Genomic DNA, 26,546 nt, shown 5'->3' on the forward strand with positions numbered 1-26,546 from the left:
TAAATCAGAAAAAGTATCCTTCCCAAATCTTTAAAGAATCAAACTCTAAAAAACACACATCAAAGATATTTAAGTCATAAAACACACACACACACAAACTTTAATCACCCTTAGGAACCATGACCCAATAATGTATTTAATAGGTAAGATCTCATTCATTACTATACAAAAAAATAAGAACAAAAAAATCTCACCAAAAAAACAAACCAAACTTTAAGACATATGCCCTTCAGGTGAGCACTTACAGTCAGAATGGTTTCTATCGGCAGTAGTTTGAGGTAGCACATTTTGTAAAGTAAGAAGTCGCAGAGCCGCTCTGTTGTTTCTCCTGGACACAAACGTACAAGCCATCAGCTTGGCAGGTGGGAAAGGAAGTAAATTTGTCTGTACTCACTCACTGCCAGGGTCAGCAGCCCAAACACACTCAGCCTCCTCCTCACCAGATTTATGCCTTGTGGGTTCATGAAAAGGCAAAGGCGTTCTGATGCATCTTTGCTCTTAGGGAGCGGGCAGCACCCTAGGCTGTGGAACCCATCTCCTTTTGGCAAATGCAATCCTTACTGGCAGGAGACACAGGATTCCAGGGGAAAGGGACCTCAGACATCATTGCTCTCTTCTTAGCTGTCATCAACACTTTAAGAACGACTACATTCCTTTAAGGCTAGAAAGGATTAATTTCTCAATATTCCCTCCATGACGCTGGTCCTTAAAAGGATCCTTTTTCCCACCCTGGGTACAATCATTTTGGGTTAACATTAAGCTTTCCAGGATTTTCCTGGCAGGATGGTGAGTAGAGAATCTTTTTAAAAACCCTCACTCACAAAAACAAAAAGTCCAGGTACAAGAGCAACATCAAGAACAGACTTCCTCTGTGCAAGTTAAAAAGATACAAGTTTAGAGTTCAGGAAAACGGCCTTCTTCTAAAAAAAAAAAAAAAAAAAAAGGAAATATTCAGCTCAACTCTGTATTTTAAACACAAATATACAGTCAAGACAAGCTAAGAATTAAAGCTGCAAAATGGTCCCAACAATTTCAGACCTTGACACAGGTCAAGTTTTTGCCCAATGGTCACAAATTAGAGGGATTTCTAATCCCTAAATGCCCTTTGGCCCCAATGTACTTCCTGTTTGAAAGTGGAACCTTCAGAAGTAATCAATATAGAAATGAATAAAAATAGCACATGTCCAGGCAAAAATGGGCATGAGCTGGGCCTGAGACACCACTTAAAACTGTCACTGAGGATCATAGAAAATCCACCAACATTACCCAGAAACAGGGCTCCAGGCATTGCTGAATATACCAACCACCCCTGTCAACTGCCACACAACACGACTGAGGGTCAGACTTCAAGTATCCAAGGTGCTGGTTCTCTACAGAGCCCAAGTGAACTCTCCGAAACCACCAGCCCACCATAGTATATCCCAATTTAGCAAAAGTCAAACCCTGCTGATGAGCATTACCATATCCTGAGGCACCAGGTGAGGAACAAGAGAGCTGCTCTCTGAAGACACCAGCCTTACAAAGACAAATTCTCTAATGTATGTACAACTAGAAGGTGCGTGAGCTGGTATTCAAGCAATCTCTTTGAACTCTTTCTTTTCTCCCCTTTGTATCAGACAGAAAATGGTTCTATTAGGTTAACAGTGTCATTTTAAAATGCCATAAATTAAATAAGTTAGTTCACATTTTTTTCCCAGCACTTAAGTTACAATCAGTCTCTAAAGTGCTTTAGAAGCTTGCTTTAACAGTTCCAGGTCTCTTCTGTGGACACTGCTGGCTCGGGGACATCCGTAGTCATCCAGCTGCAAAGGTATGAACTGTTCAAACACCCCAAGGCCCTGTCCAGCAGGACTGGTAAACAGTTTAGTCCATGATGGTTTAAAGTTTCCGCAGAATCCCAAAAATATGACGCTCCCTAAAAAGACAAAAAGAATTCAACTTGTACAGCTACTTGGGCAAGACATTAGTCACAGTTGAGAAAAACAAAGACATCAGTATATATTTATCAATTCCACACTCCCTTACATAAGCAAATTAACTCTTACCACCCAAATAACAAACTATATCTCAATATACTTCCTCTACTATTGTCCCCTTATTTAGAAATTACCAGAATGATGCCCACTCCAGCCAAACAAGCTCATAAAAACAGCCTAGCAGCTAAATTTAACCATCAAAATGCACATACCGCAGGCCTTATAAGAACTTCACAGAAAAATACAAATACAAACCTTTGTTATAAAGATGAGCTGGTTTGGCTAATCCCAGAGGTATTAATGACTCTGAAATATTCAAATGCTTTATTTCTTCTCTTGTACTCAACAGGACTATCGATCTGCATGTGAAAGTTAGAAAATCAGAACCAGTTTCAGTCATTAAGCATGAGTTTATTGAGTAGTTTTGTGAACTGAGCACAGCATAGAGATACTTGATAAAAGCAGAACACAGAGAAGAAACTACGCAGATGCTTTTTTATCCCGTCTGGTACAAGTTCCCATTCCTTTGCCCTTGATGGGACTTCTCAGGTTCCCTTTCCAAGAGAAAACAATGCAGGGAAACCAAAAGCTAATTATTTACATCAGCTAGACTAATAGGTGGTTTGGGACTTGGATCTTTTAAGGAAGAATCAATTATTCACAGAAGGATCATTCTGTTTTAGTTCAGATGCTCAATCACTTATGTACTATTATCTATTAAATGAATGGATAAACACACTTCTAAAAAATAAAAATAATGTCTGAGGATACAGGTCAGTGATAGGGTCACTTGGCTAGAACTACAAAAGACTAGGACTACAAAAAATAAATTAATGGATACATAAAAATAAAAGTTGGTCTTTGTGGATTGAAAACTGTTAATTGTTTCAATTGCCACCCCCCCCCACAATACCAGGAAGTGCTGAGGTATATTCCCAGCCCCTTTTATTTTATTTTTTAATTTTTTGTGACAGTTTCTCTTAAGTTATCCAGGCTGGGCTCAAACTTTCAAACCTTCTGCCTCAGGCTCCTAAGTAGCTGGAATTGCAGGCCATGTAGCACTGAAGCTGCCATCTGTATGATATAGTAAATAACGCAACATTCAAACCTGTTTGTGGATTCTCTCTCCTCTTCATGGCATACTTACTATGGCTTCATGGTTTTTAAAATAGGTGATAGATAAAGCAAGCCCCTTGTGTTATTGTAATTTATTAAAAAGAGTATACCCTTTTCCATGAACTTCTGTACTGACTGCCAATTATGACAGGAAAGTAGCCTATTTACCTCCACTAATGAAAATGTGTTAAATCTGATTTCCTTTAGATAAAATGATATCTTTACAACATTAACTTGCTATGCAGAGAGACAGAATCTCTCTTCTCATTCCACTGTTGCTTGTGACTCTATCAGAGTGAGGGCAGAGAGCCAGCCATGCCACACCTACAGAGCTGACCTTATCACCAGGTTAGAGTCACTGAGGCCAGTCTCATGAGATCACTGACAGGTCACATGCACGCGCGCACACACACACACACACACACACACACACACACACACACACATCTTCAGTCTCCCTAGAAATCACTACATGGGGCCCCATTATTCTCAATACTCTGTGGACAAACAACATACAGAAAAACATTTCTAATCATGTAACACACTTAAGTTTTTGCCAACTAAGCCTGCGTGTATAACCAGCAGCCAAATCAAGAAATGGCACTGCCAGTCTCTCAAAAGCCTTTACTCTTAAATCTATAGGATATTCTGCAGGAATGCTATGTTGTCCTAAATATTTTTAGTGAGACTTGTGTCCTAGACTGCTTTAGAGAAAGTGAGTGCATGTGTTTTCAACATTAGGAAAAACTTTTAAATCCCGAAGTACAGAAAACTCTGAAAGAATTCCCCTGTACTTGTCTTGAACCACAAAACAGAGCTACAGCTGGTCCTCCATATCCACAGGTTCTACATATACAACTTCAGCCAATCACAGAAAAAACATATGTGGAAAACAAACTTGTGTCTGTACTGAACATGAACACTTTTCTCCCTTGTGACTATTCCCTAGATAATGCATTATAACAACTATATGTGTGTATATGTGTGTGTGTATATATATTAGAATTTACATGATATTAGACATTATAGATAATCTAGAGATGATTTAAAGTATGTATACAGAAGGCTATGCTCAGCTTATATGCAAATATTTCATTATTTTATATAAGGCATTTTGAGCATCTGCAGGAGGTCCTAGAACCAGTCACCTCATGGATGGACACAAAAGAGTGTCTATATACATACACATGGAAAACTGCACCAAAACGATACACTGACTTCATGGGACTTACTGAGATCTGGTTCTTTAACCTATAATGAACACAAAGGATCTGTCAAAAGCTAGACAGGTCTTTCTCCCTGGGAAGCTTATGTTCTAGCCTTAATGAATGTACTTAACATCTGCATCAAAGGTAAGGTGCAGGAAGAACCCTGAACTCATCTCCTTGTCCCCAGGCAGAGTCAGTCCAACCCAGGAAAAGAAAGTTTTCTCTCCTATGTATTTATTTTCAGAGATCTACAAAACAAAAATCAGTGCTCTTAAAACAAAGACTGGACACCTAACCACTTAAAGATCAGTTTACTCTCTTCCAGTCATTCCCAAGTGATCCAGGCAATGATCTCCTAAATCACAGCCATAGTACCATGCTGTCTACAGATCTATACGTGGGACATGGCAACAAAGGTAAAACTCCCCGGAAATTACTTCAAAACATTAATAAGTCTGAGGAAAATAGATGTAAACTAAATCAACTTAATACTAAAAAGAGAGCACGTAATGCTCGGAATAGCTATTCTCTACCAGCCTTCCTACCATTTGCAATCTTGTAAAATGCAACTTCTGCCATCGATTCACAGTAATCATTTGTCAATGACAAGCACCTTGGTTCACACAGGCATCCCTCTGACAGGAAGGAATGGATATCTTTTGCAGAGCCCTGAATATCCACGGAGGATTAAGACCAGGAATACAAACCAAGGCTTAGGGGTAACCAGGTGTAAACTGTGGGGAAGACTCCACATCTTTTAAAGTGGCAGCTCCTGACACCCAGTTAGCTTGACTTACCTTGGAGGGATGCTTGTTTTCAAATACTTTTTTATGCCGTCAACATCAGCAAGAGAGAAAAGCTTTTTTTCAGTCAACCGGAAGGGAACACTGCACGCATCCACGATGAGGAGGAGGACGCCGGCACTTTGGAAGGTGAAGTCGGTGCCATTGACCTGAGAATGCAAACACGGCTCCTTTCATCATCACCGTTTCGAGTACACCTGCAGGGTGCCTGTCCTTCCACAACCTTCTGAACCCATGATTCAGATGATACTCCCGGAATTCAAACGAGTGAGTTTCACTCACTCTTTCTCACAATGTGTGAAAACTGTGCCTGCTGCCTTGACTGATCTCTGCTGATGAGAGAAGATGCTCTCAGCAAGGCGTGGCCACCTCCACTCAGCTGAGCTGGGCGACTGCAATGTTCTCGCCTTTACTCATTTAGACACACACACGTCACTGTAAGTCGGGTTGTCCTCTGATCCTGCACACATATACCAAACATGATCTGACCCACGGTCAGGTCCCTTCCTCTCACTGACATTTACATTTGGAATACTGCAGAAGTCAAACTGCTTTATCTCCTTTGGTCTAAATATAGCTCTTCTAATACCAAAACAGCAAAGTGGTACTCTTACTGAGATTTCAAGTATAAGGTATGACCAACATTTTGCTTTACAACTACTGTGAGGTGAATTTCCATAATCACCCTCTTTAATGGTTTGATTTTTTTCAAGAAAGAGAAACTCCAGACACTTCCAAACATCATTAATTCCTCAGCCAGAAAGGAAAACAACTGACTTGCTATTTCTATTTGTAAGTTGTAAAATTATAAACTAAAGGTTGACAAAAGAAACCACTCTCACCACATTTGTCTTTATTTGGCAAAATTATATGTAAATGTTATTTTTAATCACCACTGATCCCACTTCAATTCATATAGCTTCTTTAGCCACGTCCAGATTGCTTTAATCTGGTGAATAGTTTTGTAAGTCTTGAGGTAAATTTTATATGTGAGAAGACTACAACTGATTTCCTTATGTTTAAAAAATCTGAATACTTAAAATTGAAGTACATTTGAGACAAACTGTATAATGATCCTCAACATACTCGAATTGTCCCAATGAAAAGCATACCCCAAAAAGTCATTGGTTAAAGAAAATGAATCTTTACAAAAAAACTAGCCCAAGTGCTAGGGAAGGATGCACAAGTCATGCGTGTGAAAAGCACTGGAGATAAATATGACAATACTTCATGTTCTCTTCTATGATCCCAGGCACCCAGTGTACAGCAAAGGAGTCAAAAGAATGACTTCAGGCCCTGAGGCGTATCGCGCCTGAGATTTTTGGTTTGGCAAAACAGTATCTTTAATTATGCAGTGAGCTTCAGAACTGTGGGTGCGTCACCCACGAGCCTCCCTTAGGCGTGGCAGCCTCCACCAGACAACGTTAGCACGATGGGGTCAGGGTGCACACAGCTGAAAGCACCAAGAGGCTGAGCTAGCAAATCTCACACACATACGAGTACATCTTGAGCAGCTTGTGAATGAATGACTGCTAACAGGGGAATAAATACAAATACACGCTGGAAGGGTTTTGTCCATACGTATATGGATTTGTGGCTAGGCTGCCAACCACTGGGGAAAAAAAGTGACTTCCTAAAGATGTGGAGACTGGGCACAGTCCCTAGTGGGCTGTAAGTTGCGTCCTTTAGACACTTGTTACCCAAAGAACACTCTTTATGACAGCACTCAGATCAACATAACTAGAATAGGTCATACGCCACGTGACCCTGGCTACCTTGTCTCCAAGCCCAAATTCTTATCTTGACGCTGATACTCATGTGTGTACTCTCCCTAATCTACTCAGAAAAGACAACACTTTGAATCTTTATTTTTCTTACCTGAAAAAGATAGATAATTTTCAGAGGCTAAAGAGATTTTTTAAAAAAATCTTTATTTCCTATATCTTAATCTACTTAAGATCTTACTCTTAAATTAAAAAAAAAAAATCAAGGTTAAGCATTGCTATTTTTGTAACCAAAGATGCCTCTCCTCTTACAGAAATGAAATCTGAGTTATCTATAACTCTCTTACTCAGTGAAGAGTAGATTTCAACATGAGTTTAAGAGCAATCAGCAAATACAATCTACTCAGAAAAAATTTAATAAAAATAATTTCAAAGAATGTTTAGAAAGTATTTACAGCTCTATTGTATTGCGTCCCGCCAATAATCAACATGTGATGACAAACCGGTGACTACTGCCGGGGTTCACTTAGGTCACTGAGATGAATAATAAAAGCCAGAAGCTGCAGCAGTAGGCACATTCTGTGGTCTGAATGTTCATACCCTCCCCCAATCATCCGATGAAATCCCAACCCCCACAGTGATGGTATGGGGGAGCATGACGAACTAATCAGGACACGAGGAGGGAGTCTCCATGAATGAAATCAGAGCCCTCACAAAAGAAGACCAAGGCAATCCTTGGACAAAGCGAGAGAGTGCCATCTATGAACCAGGAAGTGAGCCCTCACCAGACACATCTGCCGGTGCCTTGATCTTGGACTTTCCAGTCTTCAGAACTTCTTTTGTAAGTCACCTAGTGTATGGTATTTGTTCATGGAAGCACAAGCAGACTAAGGCGACATCAGATAGTACTTACAGAAATAACAGACAGTTTTCCGCCCCGACTTTCTGCTTTACTGGGTGACTGGAACTGCACAGGGAGGTAGCTCTTGTGAGGATCACTGGTAAACACCACCTGGACAGGAATAAGGACTGTACATAAGACAACTGTATCCTCCTCCAAAATACAGCAGTTATATCAATGCCAACAAAAATGACTCGACATAGGGGCTGGGGATGTAGTTCAGTTGCAGAGCACTTGCCTGGCACATGCCAGGTCCTGGGTTTGGTCCCCAGCACTGAAAAACAAAAACCAAAAAAACAAAACTTTTAAATCCTAATGAGAAGACTAAGTCTATCTTTCGCTTCCGACTGTTTAATGCCACCAACAGACAGAAACAAACAAGAAAGAGAACTTAGGTAGTAGAAGAAATTTTGTTTTCTTCAATCACTGAGAATGATCAGAAATGAAAAGTTTTTAAAGTTTTTTCATATTGATAAGCACTATGTATTTTTGTGTAATTCTTGCTTAAAAAAAAAAAAAGCTTCACGGGGCTGGGATTTAGCTCAGTGGTTCTGCAGCCTGCCTCAAAAGCACAAGGACCCAAGTTTGATCCCTGGTACCAAAAAAAAAAAAAAAAAAATCCTTGTGGAACTGAAATGTGACCATGCATCAGTCACCTTCAGGGCTGCAGAAGCGTGCACTGACCTCTACCTTCCACCATCAAATTGCTGACTCAGTCTGAGTGTTTGGGGCCCAAGAATTCCCATTTCTCACAAGTTCCCAGGAGATACCGGGGGAGCCACACTTTGAGAACCATTTCTTAGTCTGTATTTGTTTTCTGTCATGATTAAATATGAATCTGTGCAGTATTGGCACAGAATTTCTCTTTCACTTGCAACTGGTCTGATGTCCTCAGGAACTCTGCACGGATATGCAATTGTGACTCCTATTCTGGGTTTATTTCCTTTGTCACGTGGTGGTTTTTTTTTTTGGTGGGTGGGTTTTTTTTGTTTTGTCTGCAGTGTTGCGGATGACACTTAAGGTCTTGCTTGAGCTAGTCCGCAACTTTTTTTTTTTTTTTTTTTTTTTTTTTTTTGGTGCTGGGGATCAAACTCGGGCCCTTGCACTTGTGAGGCAGGCGGCAGAACCACTGAGCCGAATCCCCGGCCCTGTATTTCTAATTACAAGTGAATATTAATAGCACATCTTTCCACCTTAAAATAAACATTTTTTAAAAGAAATAATTCAGGCTGAGGATGTAGTGCAAGAGTAGAACACCTGCCTAGCATGCTCAAGGCTCTGGCTCAATCCTCAAGACTATTAAAAAAGAAAAGAGGAAGCAGAAGAAGTAAACAATTTTCATATGTGCTGCATTTTTTTATTTTGAGAAAAATTTCACAGTGCCAATAAAACAAGTCACTTTTGTTATCATTTTCTGACCCTAATAACAACATCAAAACAGTCACCAGTCTGGGAACTAAGAAATGATGTCCAACAGAGCAACCTCTAACTTCAAATTGTGTAAAATCCACAGCCAATTGGAGTAAATTGATGAATCACAGGGAAAAAGTACTTTCATTACAAATTTGGACTATTTTGTTTATCCTGAGCATGCTATTCTAGACTGGGCCAAAATTCAGGTGATGAGGTAAAGTTTCGTAAACTAGAAACTCGAATATTCCACAGACCGCAAGGGAACCCTCTTACTTTTCCTCCCAGCCACACCTCACTCTCCCTTGATTACCTGGTGGGTGCCGCAGCCCGGGCAGAGTCCTTTGAGCATGGCCGGCATGCGCTTGACAGCAGATGGCTTCCTGTAATATTGTGGATATGCCTTGGCCATGCAGTTACTGACGTCTTTTGAGTCTGTTGTTGCCTGGATCTTGACTCTTTCACATCCCTGAGATGAACAGTAACTGTGGCCTTCCCTGTAGCTTTTGGCTTTGAGATATAAAAACAATAACCTGCACAGAACAGAAACCCACCGATATGGTGTTAGACTTCCTCTCACAAACTAATAAAATCCCTCAGACTGACTCACAGCCAAAAGGATATTTTTCTCCAATAAATAAATTTTCTTTAAAAGAGAAATAAATTACAAACTTAATAAAATCGTTGCTTTCCTTCTTATCCTCTGAGGGTCTTAAGTCAAATGCAGTTCTGCTATGGAAAATATTTTGATACCTTGATTTACTCGCTCTGGAAGATATCAAAGTTAATTTCTGGTTTACATTAGTTCACTAGGTAATTTGAGAGGATGGAATTTGGCATGGCTCAAAAGTTCTTAGAAAACTATATACTTGTATTGAGTTTCGGACTCAGTGAATTAGTGAATTAGTGTGGTTTACTCTTTTTGTTGTTGTTCATAAATCATTTTGGTTTAAGGCACAAAACTCAGAATAATAAAACAGCAACTCTGCCTTGTTTGGCTAAAGCCAAGGACAGTCTCAAATCAATTCCTGTGTTTTCTAAGAGCACATAGGCCCAGGGTCCTTCTGTCTATAACTGGGCCCTAGCAAGCTAAAAGAACAGTCCCATCCATTCTGAATTATCTTCTTACTACCAAGATGAACAGAAAAAATCTAACTTCCAGGCAACAATCCAATGTCTATGTATATACAATCCTAGTCTTTCTAAACCAAAACAACTCAAGATTCTAAAGGACTTGATAAAATGTTAGGGGTTACCAGAAATCAAGAATTCATATTTTAATTAATGAGTTCAATGAACAATGCAAACTTGCAATTACAAGGTAAAAGATCAGGAAATGTTTCTACAGCCAATGATTTTACTAGATAGTCTAAGGAGTGACAAGGACCTAACTGGGGATAGCCCTTTTGATATATAATTAAAATAGTCAAAACAAACAGAATTAAAAAGAAATAGATCTTCAGAAGCTGAAGGATTCTTGAAATGCCCAGACCAGAAAATATTTCCCCATCTTTTTATACAGATAATCATTAATTTGTGGTTATAAGATTGTCCTCAACAAATTTGGGTGTTCCATTTAATTCTGTGGAAAAGCAACAGGGAATGGATTTTGTCATCTACAAAACACAAGTACAGATAAGTTGTTTAAGTCTATTAGAAACTGAAACTAGTGATGATTATAAGAAAACTTTGATGCTTATCACACTGGCTGCTGCAGACCCTGGAGAGCAAATGAACTGCATCTTATTCAAAGGCTAACCAGGCATTTAATGAATGAACCCCAATTTCCTTCCCGCAGTCAATCTCACCACCTGTCTCCCCACTCTGAATTTACTGCCTTTCCCCAAACATGCCATGCGGTCCTTCCATGCCTCCATGCATCTGGGCACACTGTTCGTTCTGCTGTGACACCTCACCCACCACTTTTTCCATCTCCTAATCGCTCCTTAGGGCTCAGCTCCAGTGTCACCCTCTCGGGATGCCACTGCTTACTCTAGGCTGAACTTAAAGAGTTCCCCCCAAAGGCAGATTAAATATCCTACACTATAGGAATTACAACATTTAAACCTTTTGCTTTCCAATTACTTCTTTTGCACGCCCTTTAATGGACGGATCTGCAGAAGAAATTCATCGTGTTTACACTGGCATCTCGAAAGTACCTAGACAACAGTGTGTAGGAGGAAGGTCAGCTTGAGGATGGAGGGCTGAAGAGCATGCTACTTGCTGGAATAGTACAGGAGAGAGAGCCTACCATAGCCCACAGGCTGAGAGACTGTCACTGGACAAAAGCGACAAAGGCAGCAGGACCCCAGCAAAACAGGATTAGAATTAAAAAGTGGAAAGATGCAGCCTAGAGAAAGTTGAAAGCAAATATGCCACAGTTATACAGTGATTTGAGAGATAACCTTAAGTGAGCAGGAGAAGAAAATTGAGTTTTCAATAAAATACGAACTATAGCCCATGTAATATTTAACTATCTTCACAGTTGTTATGGGAAAAATAATTTTCATTTTCAACTAAGCCTACTGGTTCACTGACAAGGATAATCTCTCTCCCTCTCCCCCCCACCACTGCCTTAATAGGCAAACAGCAAACATCTTCATTCAATTCTTTCTGTCAACTATAATTACAAGTTGTTCTAGTTCTCCTTAAAACCCCTAATAATGACGTGCAGAGAAGTACCCACATCAGCTGCTTTTTCTAACAGCTGTCACACACAGCCTATTCTTAGACACTCTGAAGAACTAGTAATTTCACCATTGAAGAAAAATAGCATTAATTCTTATCTGGTTTCACTGAATTACCCTGTGCCAGAGTCAAAATAAAATTTCCGCTCAGCCTGCTTTCTCTGCAGTTCTTCCAGCGAATGCACGGGCTCGTAATCTTCACTTTTGGATAAAGAGCCATTCTGCCGCTGCAGAAAGCCAAAGGTAACCTGAAAGGTTGTATTTGATGGGTAGCAGAGGCCAACTCGAATCCAGTCGTTCCTTTAAAGGAGAGATAATAAAAAAAGTCACTTCTCATTTGAGCCAGAATTCTAGGAATTACACCACATATAAATTTATGTAAAGAACTCCAAACAAGCAGCCCCCAAATATAAAGACTCAATTCAAAAATGGGCATCTGAAATGAACAGACACTTCTCAGGCAAAGAAGTAAGAGCAGCAAGTAAATATATGAAAAAATGTTCCACATCACTGGTCATTCGACAGATGCAGATGAAAACAACACTGAGATTCCACCTCACCCCACAAAGAATGGCTGCTATCAAGAAATCGCACAATAACAAATGTTGGTGGGGTTGTGCGGAGAAAGGAACCCTTCTCCATTGTAGGTGGGAGTGCAGACTGGTGCAACCACTATGGAAATCAATATGGAGATACCTCAAAGAGCTGGGACTAGAGGTTCCATTTGACCCAGCCATAGCTCTGCTGGGTATCTTTCCAAAAGATTTAAAAGAATCATATCATAGAGATATATGCACACCTATGTTTATAGAGGCACAGTTTGTAAAAGCTAAAACTTGGAAACAGCCCATTTGCCCATCAGTTGGAAACTGGATAAAGAAGATGTGGTTTTTCTATAAAATGGAATATTACTCAGCCATAAAGAATGAGAAATTAGATTCAATGATAGGAAAATGGATACATATTGAGGATATACTCCTAAGTGAAATATATAAGTCACACATGTGTAAATACCGAATAGTTTCTCTGGTGTGAATAAACTGTAATAGTACATAAAAATCCTAATGAGATAACTGACACTGTGAAATGGGAAGAAAAGGTCTAAAGGTGTAGGGAAGGTGGGAGGGGTAGGGGAAGGGTAATAAGGGAAAAGAAAAAATGTGAGAAAATGAACAGATGGAAATAAAGTGGTTGTTAATGGGGAGGGGAGGAGGGGTGAAGGGAGGACCTGTCATGTAGAGGTACAAGATCCTAACATTAATGTAACTGTACTATATCCCTAAAATGTACCAATAAACTCAATTAAAAAATTTTTTTTCACTTCTTTAAATCTCTGCTGTGTTGAGCTACTAATAATGGAAGTCTTGAAACCTTGATATACTAATCAATCAGCCAGCCACCTTTATCTGTTACCCACATTTCTCTTATCAATAAATGTCAAACAATAATAAAGCTTACAAAAAATTAGTTTCCACAGGATTGAGAGGAATGGGAGTAGAAGTTGGATAAAATTGCACTGAAAACAGTCCAAATGGTTAATGAAGGGAAGTGAGATGGTTGGCTATGTGTGTATCAAGATGAAAACACAGCCTCACAATGGAAGGATACACCAGTTAAAATTATCTTGAAAAATGTTTTTGTTTATAAATATATTTCTAACTTTTTAAATACCATTAAGATGAATTTCTAGTGGCTGAATATAAAAGTATATGACTTTTTAAAGCTTCTGATGTATAGTACCAAATTGTCATAGTATTTTTCTTAAAGCCCTTGAGCATAAAACTAATTTTTAAAAGCACTAGAAGTATGTTATTTTTCTTTTTTGACTATTTTTATTGTCATAAAATAGAAATAGCATAAAATGTAGCATTTCAATTTAATCATTCTTTACTGGCACTGAGTATATTCAAAGGGTTGTGCAAAATGACCACTCTCCATTTTTGGAATTTTTCCCATCTTTCAAATAAATCTTAAATAATATGAAACAGGACCTTAAAATGGTTCACTCGAATTTTACCCACACAAGTTTACTTAATTATTCTAAACAGTAATTCTAAATGTGGACAAAAATTATCAGAGAAGATGTTCTATGAGGTATTGCTTATAATAGCGAAAGGATGAGGAAGATGAGGAAGCCTTAAAATGTTTGCTGGCAGAGGACGCAGTAAAAGAAAATTCTGGTACATCCATGTGGTCAGAAAATCCTGAGGGTGGAGAAAGAAAAGAACCATATCCTGGAAATGTTCACATGCCTTCTATTGACTGGAAAGAGTACAGATGAATTTCAATTTTTTTCTCTATTTTTTCTTATTATGCTTAATATGTAAGTGAAACTTTTACAATTTTTACAGTGTTATTTTTGGAAGCAGAATTATGATGAGCTCTATGCCCTCCCTATAATTAACATTAAACTCTGAGGAAAAATTATGCATTTCTTCTTCCTCTTGCTTCTGCCGACCATGTAATTTTTATAAACTTTTAGCTAAGTAAAAAAAGGAAAAGACAACTATATTTCAGGCCCATGTGGGTCTCTGAAACTTCTAGGCTTAGCCTTTTTTCATTTTAGAATGTTTTACTTCCTTACTACTTGATGACAAGTTTGCGTGGTACTTTACAGAACTGCATATGATTTTATTGTAATCTCTCACCTCAACCTCACAGGCCTCAATTTCTTTTTCTTTTTTTTATCCTGGGGGTTGAACCAAGAGCTGCATAAATGCTAAGCAAATGCTCTACACTGAGCTATTCCTAGCTTGCTCACTCACTCACACCATTCATCCATCCGGGCAGTCCCAATAATCTGCCCAGGCTGGCTTCCAATTTACAACCCTCATGCCCCAATCTCCTCTGTAGCTGGGTTACAGGCTTGCACCACTGCCCCTGGTATCAGTACAACTTGCTGAAATACTGATCGCTGACATTTCTTCTCCATCTTCCTATCATTTACTTCTTTCACTGACTACTCTACATCTCTATCCATATTGGGCTTTAAGAAATCTCACCCTGGGACTGGGAATTCAGCTCAGGGGTGCTGCCACCTGCCTTGCAAGCGGAAGGTCCTGACTTTGATCCCTGGTACCAGAAAAAAAAAAAAAAAAAGACATCTCGCCTGGGGGAAAACAGTTTGAATGCTTTTACCATAAAAAAAAATAATAATAATAAATCGTCAGACATGGTGGCACATGCTTATAAAAGAGACAAAGAATGCTTCTGTGTCAGGCAGAAGTGCCAAATACCTGGGATTTGTGCCCCAATTTTCACTTCTTGCCCACAGCAAATGCTACCCATCAAGTCCACTTTCTTCTGTTAAATATAAATTAGGCCTGAAAATCTTTAATTTTATAGGCGATCATCTAGTAAACCACACAAAACTTCTTCCTGTCACACCTAGAGGGAATTAAAGCATTCAGCACACAACGACCTATTTCTCAATAGTTTTCTGTACATAATACTTTCACCATCCTGAAAAACGCTTTTAAAATGGCAGGACTCAATCTGTATAATCTCTTAATTCATCAACACAAACTACACATCCTGTCCACCTCTCCACAAGAGCAAAGTACGTGAAACTGACATTCTTCCTAGGAAGGAAATAACGTTATTTTCTCCCTTTTAAAATTATTATTATTGGCAAATATTAACTGTACAAAATAAAGAATTTCAGTAAGACATGTTAAAAGTGTTACTCTTTTTAGCCACCACATCACTGTTTGTTCGAATGTTTGAAATGACAGTAACAGGAGCCTACTTGTTGAAGTTTACGAGGTACAGGAAAGTAATCCGGGGTGCCAGCCCATTCCAGTGGATGGTATAGCCCTTCTCCAGCATGATCACAGGCTGGTACTGCGGAAAGGCGGCCCTCTGGTTAATGCCCCGGAGCACCATCGGGTGGGATGGATACTCATCTCGCACGATGGTCATAGTGAGATTCTGAGTGCTCCATGTCTGTACGTACACCTTCAAAAATAAAACATGAAGGACGGAGGGGAAGAGAGTAAGAGTTTAAATAGCCAAACAAACTTTCCCAGCACAAAGTCAAGGCTCTTATTTTGAAAAGACAGGTTCCATGATCCGTGCTAGACTGAATGAGCAGCAGCTAACTAACTACATCCTAAGCCACATGTACACTGCAGCCTGCTTAACTGCTATGTGGTAAAAACAGACTCTGCATTCTGCTACCCAGGATCTTCATCATAAGCCCCATCACCACAGGCCAGCTTGTTCACCAAAATATAAAACTCGTGTGGTTTATATAGCCTGTCAATTGAATCCCTCTATCTGAAGAAGAATGTACACACAAACAAATTAGTAACTTAATGTGAAAACTGATACCCTTCAGTCAAATTTAAAAGGCTTTCCTCTAAACCAAGAGATGGAAAATGTATATATCTTAGAACTGTGGCTTTCAATTTTCCATGATCTACTTTAGTCCAAAAAGGCATTTTTTTACTCATTCAAAAAAAAATTTTAAAGTATTCTGCAGCAACTGGAAAAACATAATAAGCCAAGACAAATTTGGAAGCCCTGAATTCATTCCACTGGCATTTGAGCCACTTTCTATGCCAAAACAAAACCTCCCACAAATGCATCCCCCAAAGGACTAGCCTCAGAATAATTTCCTCAAACACACACCTTAAAAAATAAAAAGTAAAAAATTAAGACGTGAAGGCAAGAAAGTAAGAGTTTAAATAGCTAAGCAAACTTTAGCTATTTACACCAGCATCCAGTAACTAAATTCTCCAGATGCATTAAGACATCTGTAGAATATTTACAATTAATCCACATTCTGTATTTTCTGTCATTTCTGCAATTTTGTTAGTATTGGCTCCTCAATATGTCCTTTGAGCCAGAAAGGCTTCTTTACTCTCATTTGTATTTGATTAATAATCATCTCTACTGATACCACATGAAGATTCAAATGCATATAGGAAACATACTTTTAATACTACTGATTGTCTTCACTTAGATATATATTTAGTATATATTTCAATATATGGTTTTCTTAAATGTAGTCATATTTGACATATATTTAATGTGCAAGAAAGAGGCAGGCAGGCAGACAGACATATGTGTCTCTCTGGCCTGAGATGAGCCAGGGTAACAAGGTAACAAGGTAACCCTAATCCTCCCTGCTGCAATCTTCCCTCCTGTGCACTTCATCAGGTCAGCAAAGAGCAAATATTCCATTTAAAAATAGTTACAAAGAGCTCAATCATGGCTGCTCTATCTTGAGATCAAGTCGCTTCCAACTTTTCCCTTCATTATTTCTAAGTAACAGCAAACGGCTTCGGGTCTGGGCTTCCTGCCCAAGTTACAAATTCTCAGGAGAGCATTTCCAACCGGTGGTTCTTCTATGCACAGACTCCTAGAGCTATTAGATAACTTATTTCTTTCTCCAGCTACAAATAAAAATAAAATTACTGCTCTGCTGTAGGTACATATCTCAAATAACTAGAAATCCAAAGAACTGGAGAATTCACTGAATACTAAATAAATGAAAAAGTACATTTATAATTATAATTATTATATAACTAATAAATAATAATTTATAAAATTATAAGCTATTATACTAGGCATTTTATAGACAATTTTATAACTAATAATTTAGAAAATAAAGGCCAGGGATTTAGCTCAGTCATTCCGCCACCTGTCTCACAAGCGCAAGGTCCCAAGTTTGATCCCCAGAACCAAAAAAAACAGTAGTTTTCACTAGTGGGCATGTAGCATTTTAGATGGATAGCAGGCAGATTCAGTGCCATGAATACACGTGGTTGGCAAGAAATTCAATGACAGGAACACTAAAGGCTTTTTATTTTTGTTTTTGCTTTAGTCTTTAAATGTTCACAGATTATTAAGTATAGATGGGCAAACATAATTTGAAGTAGGGGCAATTCTGATGAAGGATAAAATGAACAGAAAAAAAAAATCACATTTTAAACGACTTTATTCTGCCTTATACTGTAGCTCATTCTCCATTCCCTCCTTGTTTCTCCAGGCCTCAGTCATACTTTTTTTTTTCTCATGGGAATGAGAAATCACTCAACAAAGAAACTACTATCCTCACTAAAATAAACAAGAAACTCTGTCTAGTCTTTATCCCCTCTGAGTCCTTTGTCTTGTTTATAGGTAAGACTCTAAACATTTTTTTAAAGTTTCTCAATTTAAGAATAACATTATGTAATAGTCATGATTCAAAGTCCTCCAACTATAGAAAGATAAGGTGGAGCGGAGAGCAGTGCCGCACGCCTGTAACCGCCACACGCAGGAAAGCTGAGGCAAGAGGACTGCAAGTCTGGGCCCAGCCTGGGAAACTTACTGAAACCCTGTTTCAAAACTGAAGGGTTCAGTGTGAAGGTCCTGGATTCAATCTCTAGCACTGTCAAAAAAAATAAAAAGCCAAGGTCATGGAAAGTATGTCAGACTCTGGGGGCTCAGAGAAGCAACAAGCAAAGTCCCACAAACACACTCCTGACAGGAATTAAGCAGAGGTCAGCGGAAGGGAGAGATCACAGCACCGGTTCTTCCCGGAGAGAGCTCCCGCTACAAAAAAAGCACCTAGAAGCAAATCAACAAGAGAGGCTCCCTCCCGCCTTCGGAGCTATCAGAGCCCAATACCCCTTGGAGAATCCACTGCCCTGCCTCTAATCCTCTTCTCTACCTCTCATCGTTCCCTTCCTTCATCGTTCTGTCTCCCTGGACAGTGTGTTATGAAGCCCTGCCCTGCTGTCTGAAATCGGCTCCCTTTGAAATTCCGGGCAGTCGGAGCAGCCCTTGCGGAACTGCTTCTAACCACCCAAAGCTCACTGTAGAATGCGCCTTTCTGATGCACAGCACTGCAGCACCCACAGCAGCAGGCACTGCGCCTGCAGCAGTCAGACCACACCCTAAATGCTTTCCACCCGTTAGTGTGTCTGGGCTTCACCACAGCCTCTCAGCAGAGGAAGCAGCACGGTCCTTATGCACATGCACAGTGTAATCTTCGCTTGCCCAACTCACCTTTGAGAAATAATAAAGCCAAGGTGCAATTCAGGTAACCTAGCTCCCAAGTCTATGTTCTTAACTGAGTAACTACTTCGCCAGCCCTTACACTGGCTATCCATCAGGCACTTAACCATTTCAAAGAGGCGTTTCCCAGTTTCTATCACCTCCTGCGTATCATCATAAACATTCTGTAGTATAATTACAAGAATTTTCCTCCATGCCTCCCTTGTCCGCTCAGTTTCATTTCCCAGCTTCTACATCTCACTTGGTGTGACCCACAGATTTTCTGCCTCAAAAGTCAGATTCCCTGAATAGAGAAGACATAATCACTCTGAAGTCAAAGGATAAAATTCCCTCTAAGTGTGGCACAAAAACCTTAGTCAAGAAACATGGCTTCTGGTGCCAACTACCCCCCAACCATACTGAACCCAAGGCAAGTCACCTCACCCTTCTGCAAGTCACTTTCCACTTTCAAAACTGGTTTGAAGTAGGAGTCTTTTCAGTATAATTCTTTTTTTTCCCCCCCTTTAATTTTAAAGAAAATCATACTTGAGAAAGCACCAAAGAGAAAGAGAAATAAGCCGAAGCGTCCTCTTCACAGAAGCAGTGCTGGCAGCAGCGGCAGGGCTCAGGCATCAGACTGCTTCCTGGGCCTACCTGGGCGTAGGAGCCACTGCAGACCACTGCGTTCCACTTGGTGACATTGACACAGCTCGGGTGGCGGATCAGGTAGTTGTCCATCCTGCCCACGTAAGCATCCTTGTATCCCGTCACAGAGCCATCGATGTCATGGAATATGGAATTCTTATCACCATCCAGCTCGCAATCTTCAAACCAGGGACCAGGCTTTCCAAAAAAGACATTCAGAGAAACCTGACCGCAGTAAAAACCAAGGATATCACGAAGTGAGGACTACCGCCATCTTAGCATCCCCTGCTACAACCCAACTCTGTGTCCACCATAACTGCTTTCCAGTGCAGTGGTCACTAAATCCTGTACATGGAGGTGCACGTGGGCAGTAAGTGCATAGCCAGTCTCCATACTGGAAAGGTGATCTAGGACCCTCCCTAAAGAGCTGAGGATGTAGCTCAGCAGTAGAGTGTTAGAGCCCTTGTGCAAAGCCCTGGGTTCAATTCACAGCACTGAGAAAAAAACCCTGCCTATTTATTAATGTGGAAAGCCATCTAGTCTACTTCTAACCTATACAGCCCAAAAGAGAACCAGCCAACTAAGGTAACACGCTTTGTGGGCCTTCAGCTCTTCTCAAGCTCTATTTTCAACTGGGCAACGCCGGAGTTTGTTTTTAGATGTTAATGAAAGAACTATGAGCTACTTTCCAACTGTGGTTTCCCATGGGAGCAGGGAGCTAGGGAGTCAAAGGGTGCCTTCAGCTCTTCTCAAGCTCTATTTTCAACTGGGCAACGCCGGAGTTTGTTTTTAGATGTTATGAAAGAACTATGAGCTACTTTCCAACTGTGGTTTCCCATGGGAGCAGGGAGCTAGGGAGTCGAAGGAGCCATCTCTCTCATACCCCTGCCATCATCCTGGAACTGGCAAGACAGTTAAAGCCTACAGGGACATAATCAGATTGTTATGTGTATTATGGCTAAAGGGGGATGGTGAAACTGCTAAGAAAACTACTACTGTTGGCAGCTAGAACCAAGACATTAAAATGGATCTTTAAAAACCTGGGAGTTTTTATTAAAGATAAACTTTCCAAGTTCCTTCATGTTGTGTTCCACCCCCCAGTTGTGAAAACAAGGGGGATTCAACTCTTTCAGCCCGCTGAGCTAAAGTTTCACTTAATCTACACATGGGTATTTCCTGGCTTTTGTTCTGCCCCACCTAAAAACTGGAATGTTTTTATGGGTTTTTTATTTTCTTAGATTCTTGGCTGCAGATGAGCCAATGAATCCAGAAACCCAAAGAGTACAAGGCCCAGACTCAGGCCTGACCAAGCCTGGCTGGTAGCAGTGCTACATTGTAAACAGTAATTTCTAAATCTTCTTTGCAGTCTTCAGGAAGCCATTCCTGTATCAGTGCCCAATTTTTATCACTCTGCCCTAGTATTCTTCCTCCTCCCTAACTTCTATCCTCCAATTCCCTAAAACAGCCTCAGACAAATAAAATACCAGGAAAGACCTAGCTCGCTCCATGGAGATGGGACTACCCTATCAGCTTAGTCCACTGCGTTTCCCAAAACTCACGTCTTCTTGTTCCTGTGAAACTCTACAATCCCCTAGTGTTATCACTTCAAGGCGTATTTTTCTTCCCTGTAGTAAAAACTCGGTACAAATCCATTGCATTTTTGTCTTTGGAAACATGCTGTCCCTCCCTCTCCTTAGTCACTGACAGGAAACGTAAGAACATACTTACATGTGGTCCAAACTTCACCAGGGAAATGTTATTCCTGGGGGTTATCTGCCAGGTATTCTTCATTAGGAAGCCAATCGCACTGCTGTATCTATCTGGAGTTGGCACATATTTTTTGAAAGTGCTTCTGGTGAGATGAATGGGCCCATCATATATCTGAAAGCCTCTAATTGGGAATGTCCTGTTGAAGATACAAGATTTTGTTTAATGCACGTGCACCTCTTTCAACAGCACCCATTTGTTTTAGAAATATTCCTCACGCCCTGTAAGGCCTCAGCAAAATTCTAAGATACTGTGGCAACGAAGACAAGATCCATGACGGGATAAAATATGTACTATAGTAGGAAAGACAAACAAACAAACAAAAATCAAAGGATAATTTCAGATAGTGTTATGGAGGCCATAAGAATAGTTATACAATAAACTGGTTGAGAAGAAAGGCCCTGTCTAGGATAGATGGAGGCCTCTATAAAGAGGCAGCTCTGGCTTTCTCACTCTTATATGTGAACCAAACGTCACCAGGAAAACGTTGTTCCACTTAAGGTGTTTTATTTGGGCCTGGGGATGTGACTCCGCAGCGAGCGCTTGCCTAGCATGTGCAAGCCCTGGTGGGCTCAACACCCAGTACTGTAACAACAGAAAAAACATAGCTTCACAGTGGTGAGCACAGGAAACGCTGTCAAAAGCTAGGGACGTTAACAGTCCATCCACCCCATTGCACGGTCTTGACCCGCCCAGCTCAGTGTCCAGAAATGGCATGGAGGAGGTGGTTTTTTTCTTCCAGTACACAGATTGAACCCAGGACCTTCACACTGAGCTATACCCCCAGCCAGGCCTTTTTTATTTTACATATAATAGCAGGGTTTCATTAAATTGCCAAGTTGTTCAGTGTAGACTCGAGCTTGTGACCTTGGCTTATGACCTTCCTCCCTCAGCCTCCCAGGGTGCTGGGATCACAGGTGTGTACCACCGTGCTCAACAAGGAGCTGAATCTTGATGGATCATGGCACTGGCTCAGATGTGAGGGCTTTAAAACAAGATTTAGTTTCTCTCTCCTTGGTTTTCACCTAAGTAAAATGAGGACAACTCCAGCTGAGTCTCAGAACTGAGGTATGGATTAATTAGTTAATAGTTCTTTAAAAGCTTTGAAGAATCTTTCTAGCCCTAAGTACTAGTTTAATGACTGTGATCATGATGACGGAAAACATGCGAAAACTCTACCCCACCTCCTCCAATAGCTCAAACACTATTAATTATACAGCTGCAGTGAGGTTTTTGAGTCAGTGTTGGCATCTACCAATGCTCATTTTCTAGGACACTTTTCAGTAGGCAGTTTCCTTTTTCCAGTGCCTATTTCTAAAACCCAACATCACAAGTTGAGGGAAAACTGACCTAATGTCATAGTTTATGGTCTGGCACTTTTTTATGTCTCAAGAAAGGGAAAAAGAAAAAAAAAAATCACCAGCTTATATAAGTTCTTATGTAAGACTAAGATTGGCCTCTTTGTTACAAAAGCGATAACACAATCTATGAAATGGTTAATAATTGCACAAAATTTGATAGAGATAATACACACAATAATACTAGCAGTGTCGATAAGGAAAAGAGTCACAGTAAAATCCAACAAATCTAAAGTTATTACAGAAACTGCATTGGGGGCTAGGTGTCCAACACTAAAGTAATTCTTACCTGTTCCTAGGTAATGTACGAGGTTTCTGGTCTATTCCTCCAACACCCATATACTTGTTCTGACCACCATGGAAGCCATAATTCCTGCTCTCCCCAACAAAGAGAGATTCAGATACTTCCTGGCTAGAGCCTTCATCACTTGGGAAGCTGCCATCACTGTTAAAATCAGGACAATCATTAGCCACCCTTCCCTAGGAAATTTAAATTTACCCCTAAAGAAGGCAAGCTGTAACTTAAAAAGCTAAAATTTTCTAAAATGTCAATAGCTTCCTCTAATACTCATTATCAAACCCTTAGATACTGCTTTTGGGAGGGAGGTGCTGGGGATCTGTCTTTGCGCATGTTAGACGCACACTCAGAAACTGCTTTTCAACTGTAAAAACATCTCGTACGAATTACAGCTTACAAGCTATACACAAACAAATGAAATAACATCATTCTCAACCATGAATATTGCAAATGAGAATGAAATGACTCAGAATACAACTAAATGAGAAGCATGTTTCACGTGGCCACTGGAAGGACAAGAACCCAAAGAAAAATATGTAAGTTTGGTTCTTAAATATTACTGATAAAGTACCTTCTAAGAAAAATACTAGTTTTTTAATCTCCTTGTGCTTCCCTTTCTCTCTCTTCCTCTACTTTTTAAAACCTTTAGTCTAAATCACAAGTGTTTTTTTCTAAGCAAAAATTATAATCACCTTACCTTTCTATGCAGTTCCAGCTACTACCTCAGCATGAATTTGATTAGTCAATAAAAATGTATTTCTGGCCCTTCAGGGGAATCAGGAAGAGGGTACTATTTTTTTAAGTGCTAATAAATTATGAAATATTCCTGTGTGATTCCCCCTTAAAAAACCTAAAGATAACTTTACTTTATATCTCTAAAATAATGAGGTACACATTTTTAAGCCATTACAAACCTGGCAAAGGTCAGTCCTATTCCATTATCTGCAAATCTGTAAAACAAAAGAGAACAAAAGAACATTTTAATTTACATCACATAAAATGTAATTCTCTCAATATTGAATTATAAAAATCTAGAAAGACCCAATGTTTACTCTCTCCAAACACAGAAAACTTTAACTTCCCATCAGCACAAAGTGTGGGGAGGGTATCTGATTCAAATCCTGATCGTTCCAATTATTAGCTGTATGACCTTGGGTAAGTCACTCAATCTCTCTCCCCCAGTTTTCTCATTTGTAAATTGAAATAATATGACCTTCTATATAGGATTTTTTTTTTTTTGGTACCATGGATTGAACTTGGGATCTTGCACTTGCAAGGCAGGTGGAATCGCAACTGAGCTAAATCCCCGGCCCTTTATAGAATTCTTAAGGGCGTTAAACACATTAAATAATTAAGTATTTAGAACAATTCCTAGAATATAATGAGCAGTATACAAGTGTTAGTTAAAACTTTTTATAATTTTTTTTAGAAAATAGATGACACCAAAGCCACTTCTAAAAATTAAAAACAATATCAATTTTTTGAATAAGAAAAGTCAAATATGATGGTGAAATAGTAAGAAGCTAATGGTCAGTGCCAAAACAAAAACTCTGTTTTCTAGACTAAGACCAATCTCAGCTCTACAAGCATCAGGCCTCTCTTTGTCTCTCTTTTTGTTTTTGTTTTTTGGTACCAAGGATCAAACTCAGGACCTTATGCTTGCAAAGCAGGTAGTGAAACCACTGGGCTAAATCCCCCACCCCAGGGCCTCTCTCAAAAGATTACACAAGTGGGAAAAAAAGTGAGCCGCTTCCTGCCTCAGGTCATGGAAAGATATAAGAGTCAACAGATTTATTAATGTGGATTTACACAGCTTTTGTTTTGAATGGCAAAGGAAGAAAATTGGAAAAACTTAAAGGAATAACCAGGAGGAAGAAAAAATGTCCACGTAGTTTCAGAATCATTTTTTTAGTGCTCTGACATAAACCATGTTTGTTATAAAAAGCTAAATTCCAAGTTTCTGTTCAGTCTCATCAAAAGCTCTCATGTCACTAGACAAGTTCAGTTCCAATAAAAGCACCAGAATGAGACGATTCCAAACATTTGCAGTCTGTTAACTCTAGCATACTTCCTCAGAGCGTGTTCTGCCTGTTACCACCACGAATAATAATATGACTCCAGGCACCACCACTCTACTTTACCGTATTCTACTAGGTTGAAAAATATCCTGAAGAACAAATACATCACTGTTACCAGACAGTAATGTCCGAATGAATACCCACGCTGAGTTCTGAACAACAATATCTCCTCCTCTGATCCAGGCCCCATGGTCATTATTTTTAAAAGCAATCAGCCTGTCGATTATAGCAGCAACACGGGGTTTCTCAGGGTCTGCATCCTGATGAGGCCGAAATCTAAGGTTTTAAAAAAAAAGAGAGAGATTTTTATTAAAAAGGAATAAAAAGAAAGAGAAATTAGCTATTCTATTTAGTTTAGCAGGGATTTAGTTCAGTGGTGCTGTCGCCTGCCTCACAGGCCCAAAGACCCAAGTTTGATCCCCCATACCAAAAAAAAAAAAAAAAAAATTAGCAATTTATTGTCACAAGTTGTAGGGTCAAAAGAAGGATTTAAATTTGCCCAAAATAAAAATAAAAAAAAAAAAAAAAAAAAAATTAGCAATTTATTGTCACAAGTTGTAGGGTCAAAAGCAGGATTTAAATTTGGCCAAAATGAACAAATCAAAAATATCTTAATATACAACTTAATCATTACATTTCAAAGAAACATTACATTTATTTACACAACTATTGAGAGAACTGCTTTTACAGTTTCAGTTTTTTAAAATAGATTTATAAAATGATTGCAAAACATTATAAGCACAAACATCATTTCCATAAGAACATACACACACTCTCTCAAACCAGGAAATCTACATGTCTGCACAAGTTCTTAAATTACATATTATTAATACAAACTTACTGTATAAGTTAACCACATACTTCAACATATAAATAAGTGAACTGTAATATTTGAGTTGTGTGTTAAATGTTTCAGATATTGACATAAAACTCCATTCAACAGCTTGAAATGTCTAAAAATAAATACATTATGTTTAATAGACTTATTTATTATAAAGACAGAATTGCCTTTTCTTTCTCCTTGCTCTAAGACACTTATAATGTACTTATAATGTAAAAGTACAAAACTTGGTATCAAAAATGTCCATTGTAACAACTCAAATAACCCCACAGACACCACCACCTTACGCTTTTCAATTCAGCACATTGAGATCTTTCAACTACACAGTTGGGATTCTCCTTTGCACAATGCTACTACCACTACTAGTGCTACTAGTGCTGGCACACTAGGTGCTCACTACATGTGCAGGACGGGAGAAGCAATGCTGCAAAAAGACCAGCAAGCACGCATGCCCCGATGCACACATGAGCTCAGCACTCTACTGCAAGCAAGCTGGCCAGAGAGTGAGAGAGGCGAGGGAGATAGGAAAGAGAGGCCAGCAAGTGCGTGGTTCTTCATTGCACATTTCACACAATTTTTTCAGCAGATCACAGGCTACTACTTGGAGAATGGACTCCTGGACCATTCTGGAGGTTCTTAATGCCGGTGATATAAACGGAGTTGTAGCAGTGGGGACAGAGTCGTACATCCATCCTTACATTGCATGACCCAAGACACTGACCTAAAGGAGTCGTGGAATCCAAGCCAGAA

The 26,546-nt window shown here is 39.5% G+C and overlaps 1 protein-coding gene across 5 annotated transcripts in view; it reads right to left on the reverse strand.

Moving 5' to 3' along the window:
* Nucleotides 1–923: 923 nt before the first annotated feature.
* Cemip2 (cell migration inducing hyaluronidase 2) overlaps nucleotides 924–26,546 on the reverse strand; it is a 67,484-nt gene continuing 41,861 nt past the window's right edge. For 4 of the 5 annotated variants that reach the window (XM_010638458.3, XM_010638460.3, XM_010638459.2 and 1 more), the window contains exons 13-24: nucleotides 25,100–25,231; nucleotides 23,792–23,827; nucleotides 22,869–23,024; nucleotides 21,183–21,360; nucleotides 19,464–19,679; nucleotides 15,574–15,782; nucleotides 11,943–12,125; nucleotides 9,452–9,671; nucleotides 7,741–7,839; nucleotides 5,098–5,252; nucleotides 2,232–2,335; nucleotides 924–1,915 (exon numbers count right to left, since the gene is read on the reverse strand). In XM_010638458.3, the coding sequence (XP_010636760.1) occupies nucleotides 1,719–1,915; nucleotides 2,232–2,335; nucleotides 5,098–5,252; nucleotides 7,741–7,839; nucleotides 9,452–9,671; nucleotides 11,943–12,125; nucleotides 15,574–15,782; nucleotides 19,464–19,679; nucleotides 21,183–21,360; nucleotides 22,869–23,024; nucleotides 23,792–23,827; nucleotides 25,100–25,231 (1,885 nt within the window). In that variant the 3' untranslated portion in view covers nucleotides 924–1,718. Of the gene's footprint in view, nucleotides 1,916–2,231; nucleotides 2,336–5,097; nucleotides 5,253–7,740; nucleotides 7,840–9,451; nucleotides 9,672–11,389; nucleotides 11,489–11,942; nucleotides 12,126–15,573; nucleotides 15,783–19,463; nucleotides 19,680–21,182; nucleotides 21,361–22,868; nucleotides 23,025–23,791; nucleotides 23,828–25,099; nucleotides 25,232–26,546 lie in introns of those variants that run through there. The other variant, XR_004514869.1, reaches the window with a different exon arrangement.

This window comes from Fukomys damarensis, unplaced genomic scaffold (genome assembly GCF_012274545.1).
Source record: "Fukomys damarensis isolate Sample0158 unplaced genomic scaffold, DMR_v1.0_HiC HiC_scaffold_31, whole genome shotgun sequence".
Classification (NCBI taxonomy): domain Eukaryota; kingdom Metazoa; phylum Chordata; class Mammalia; order Rodentia; family Bathyergidae; genus Fukomys; species Fukomys damarensis.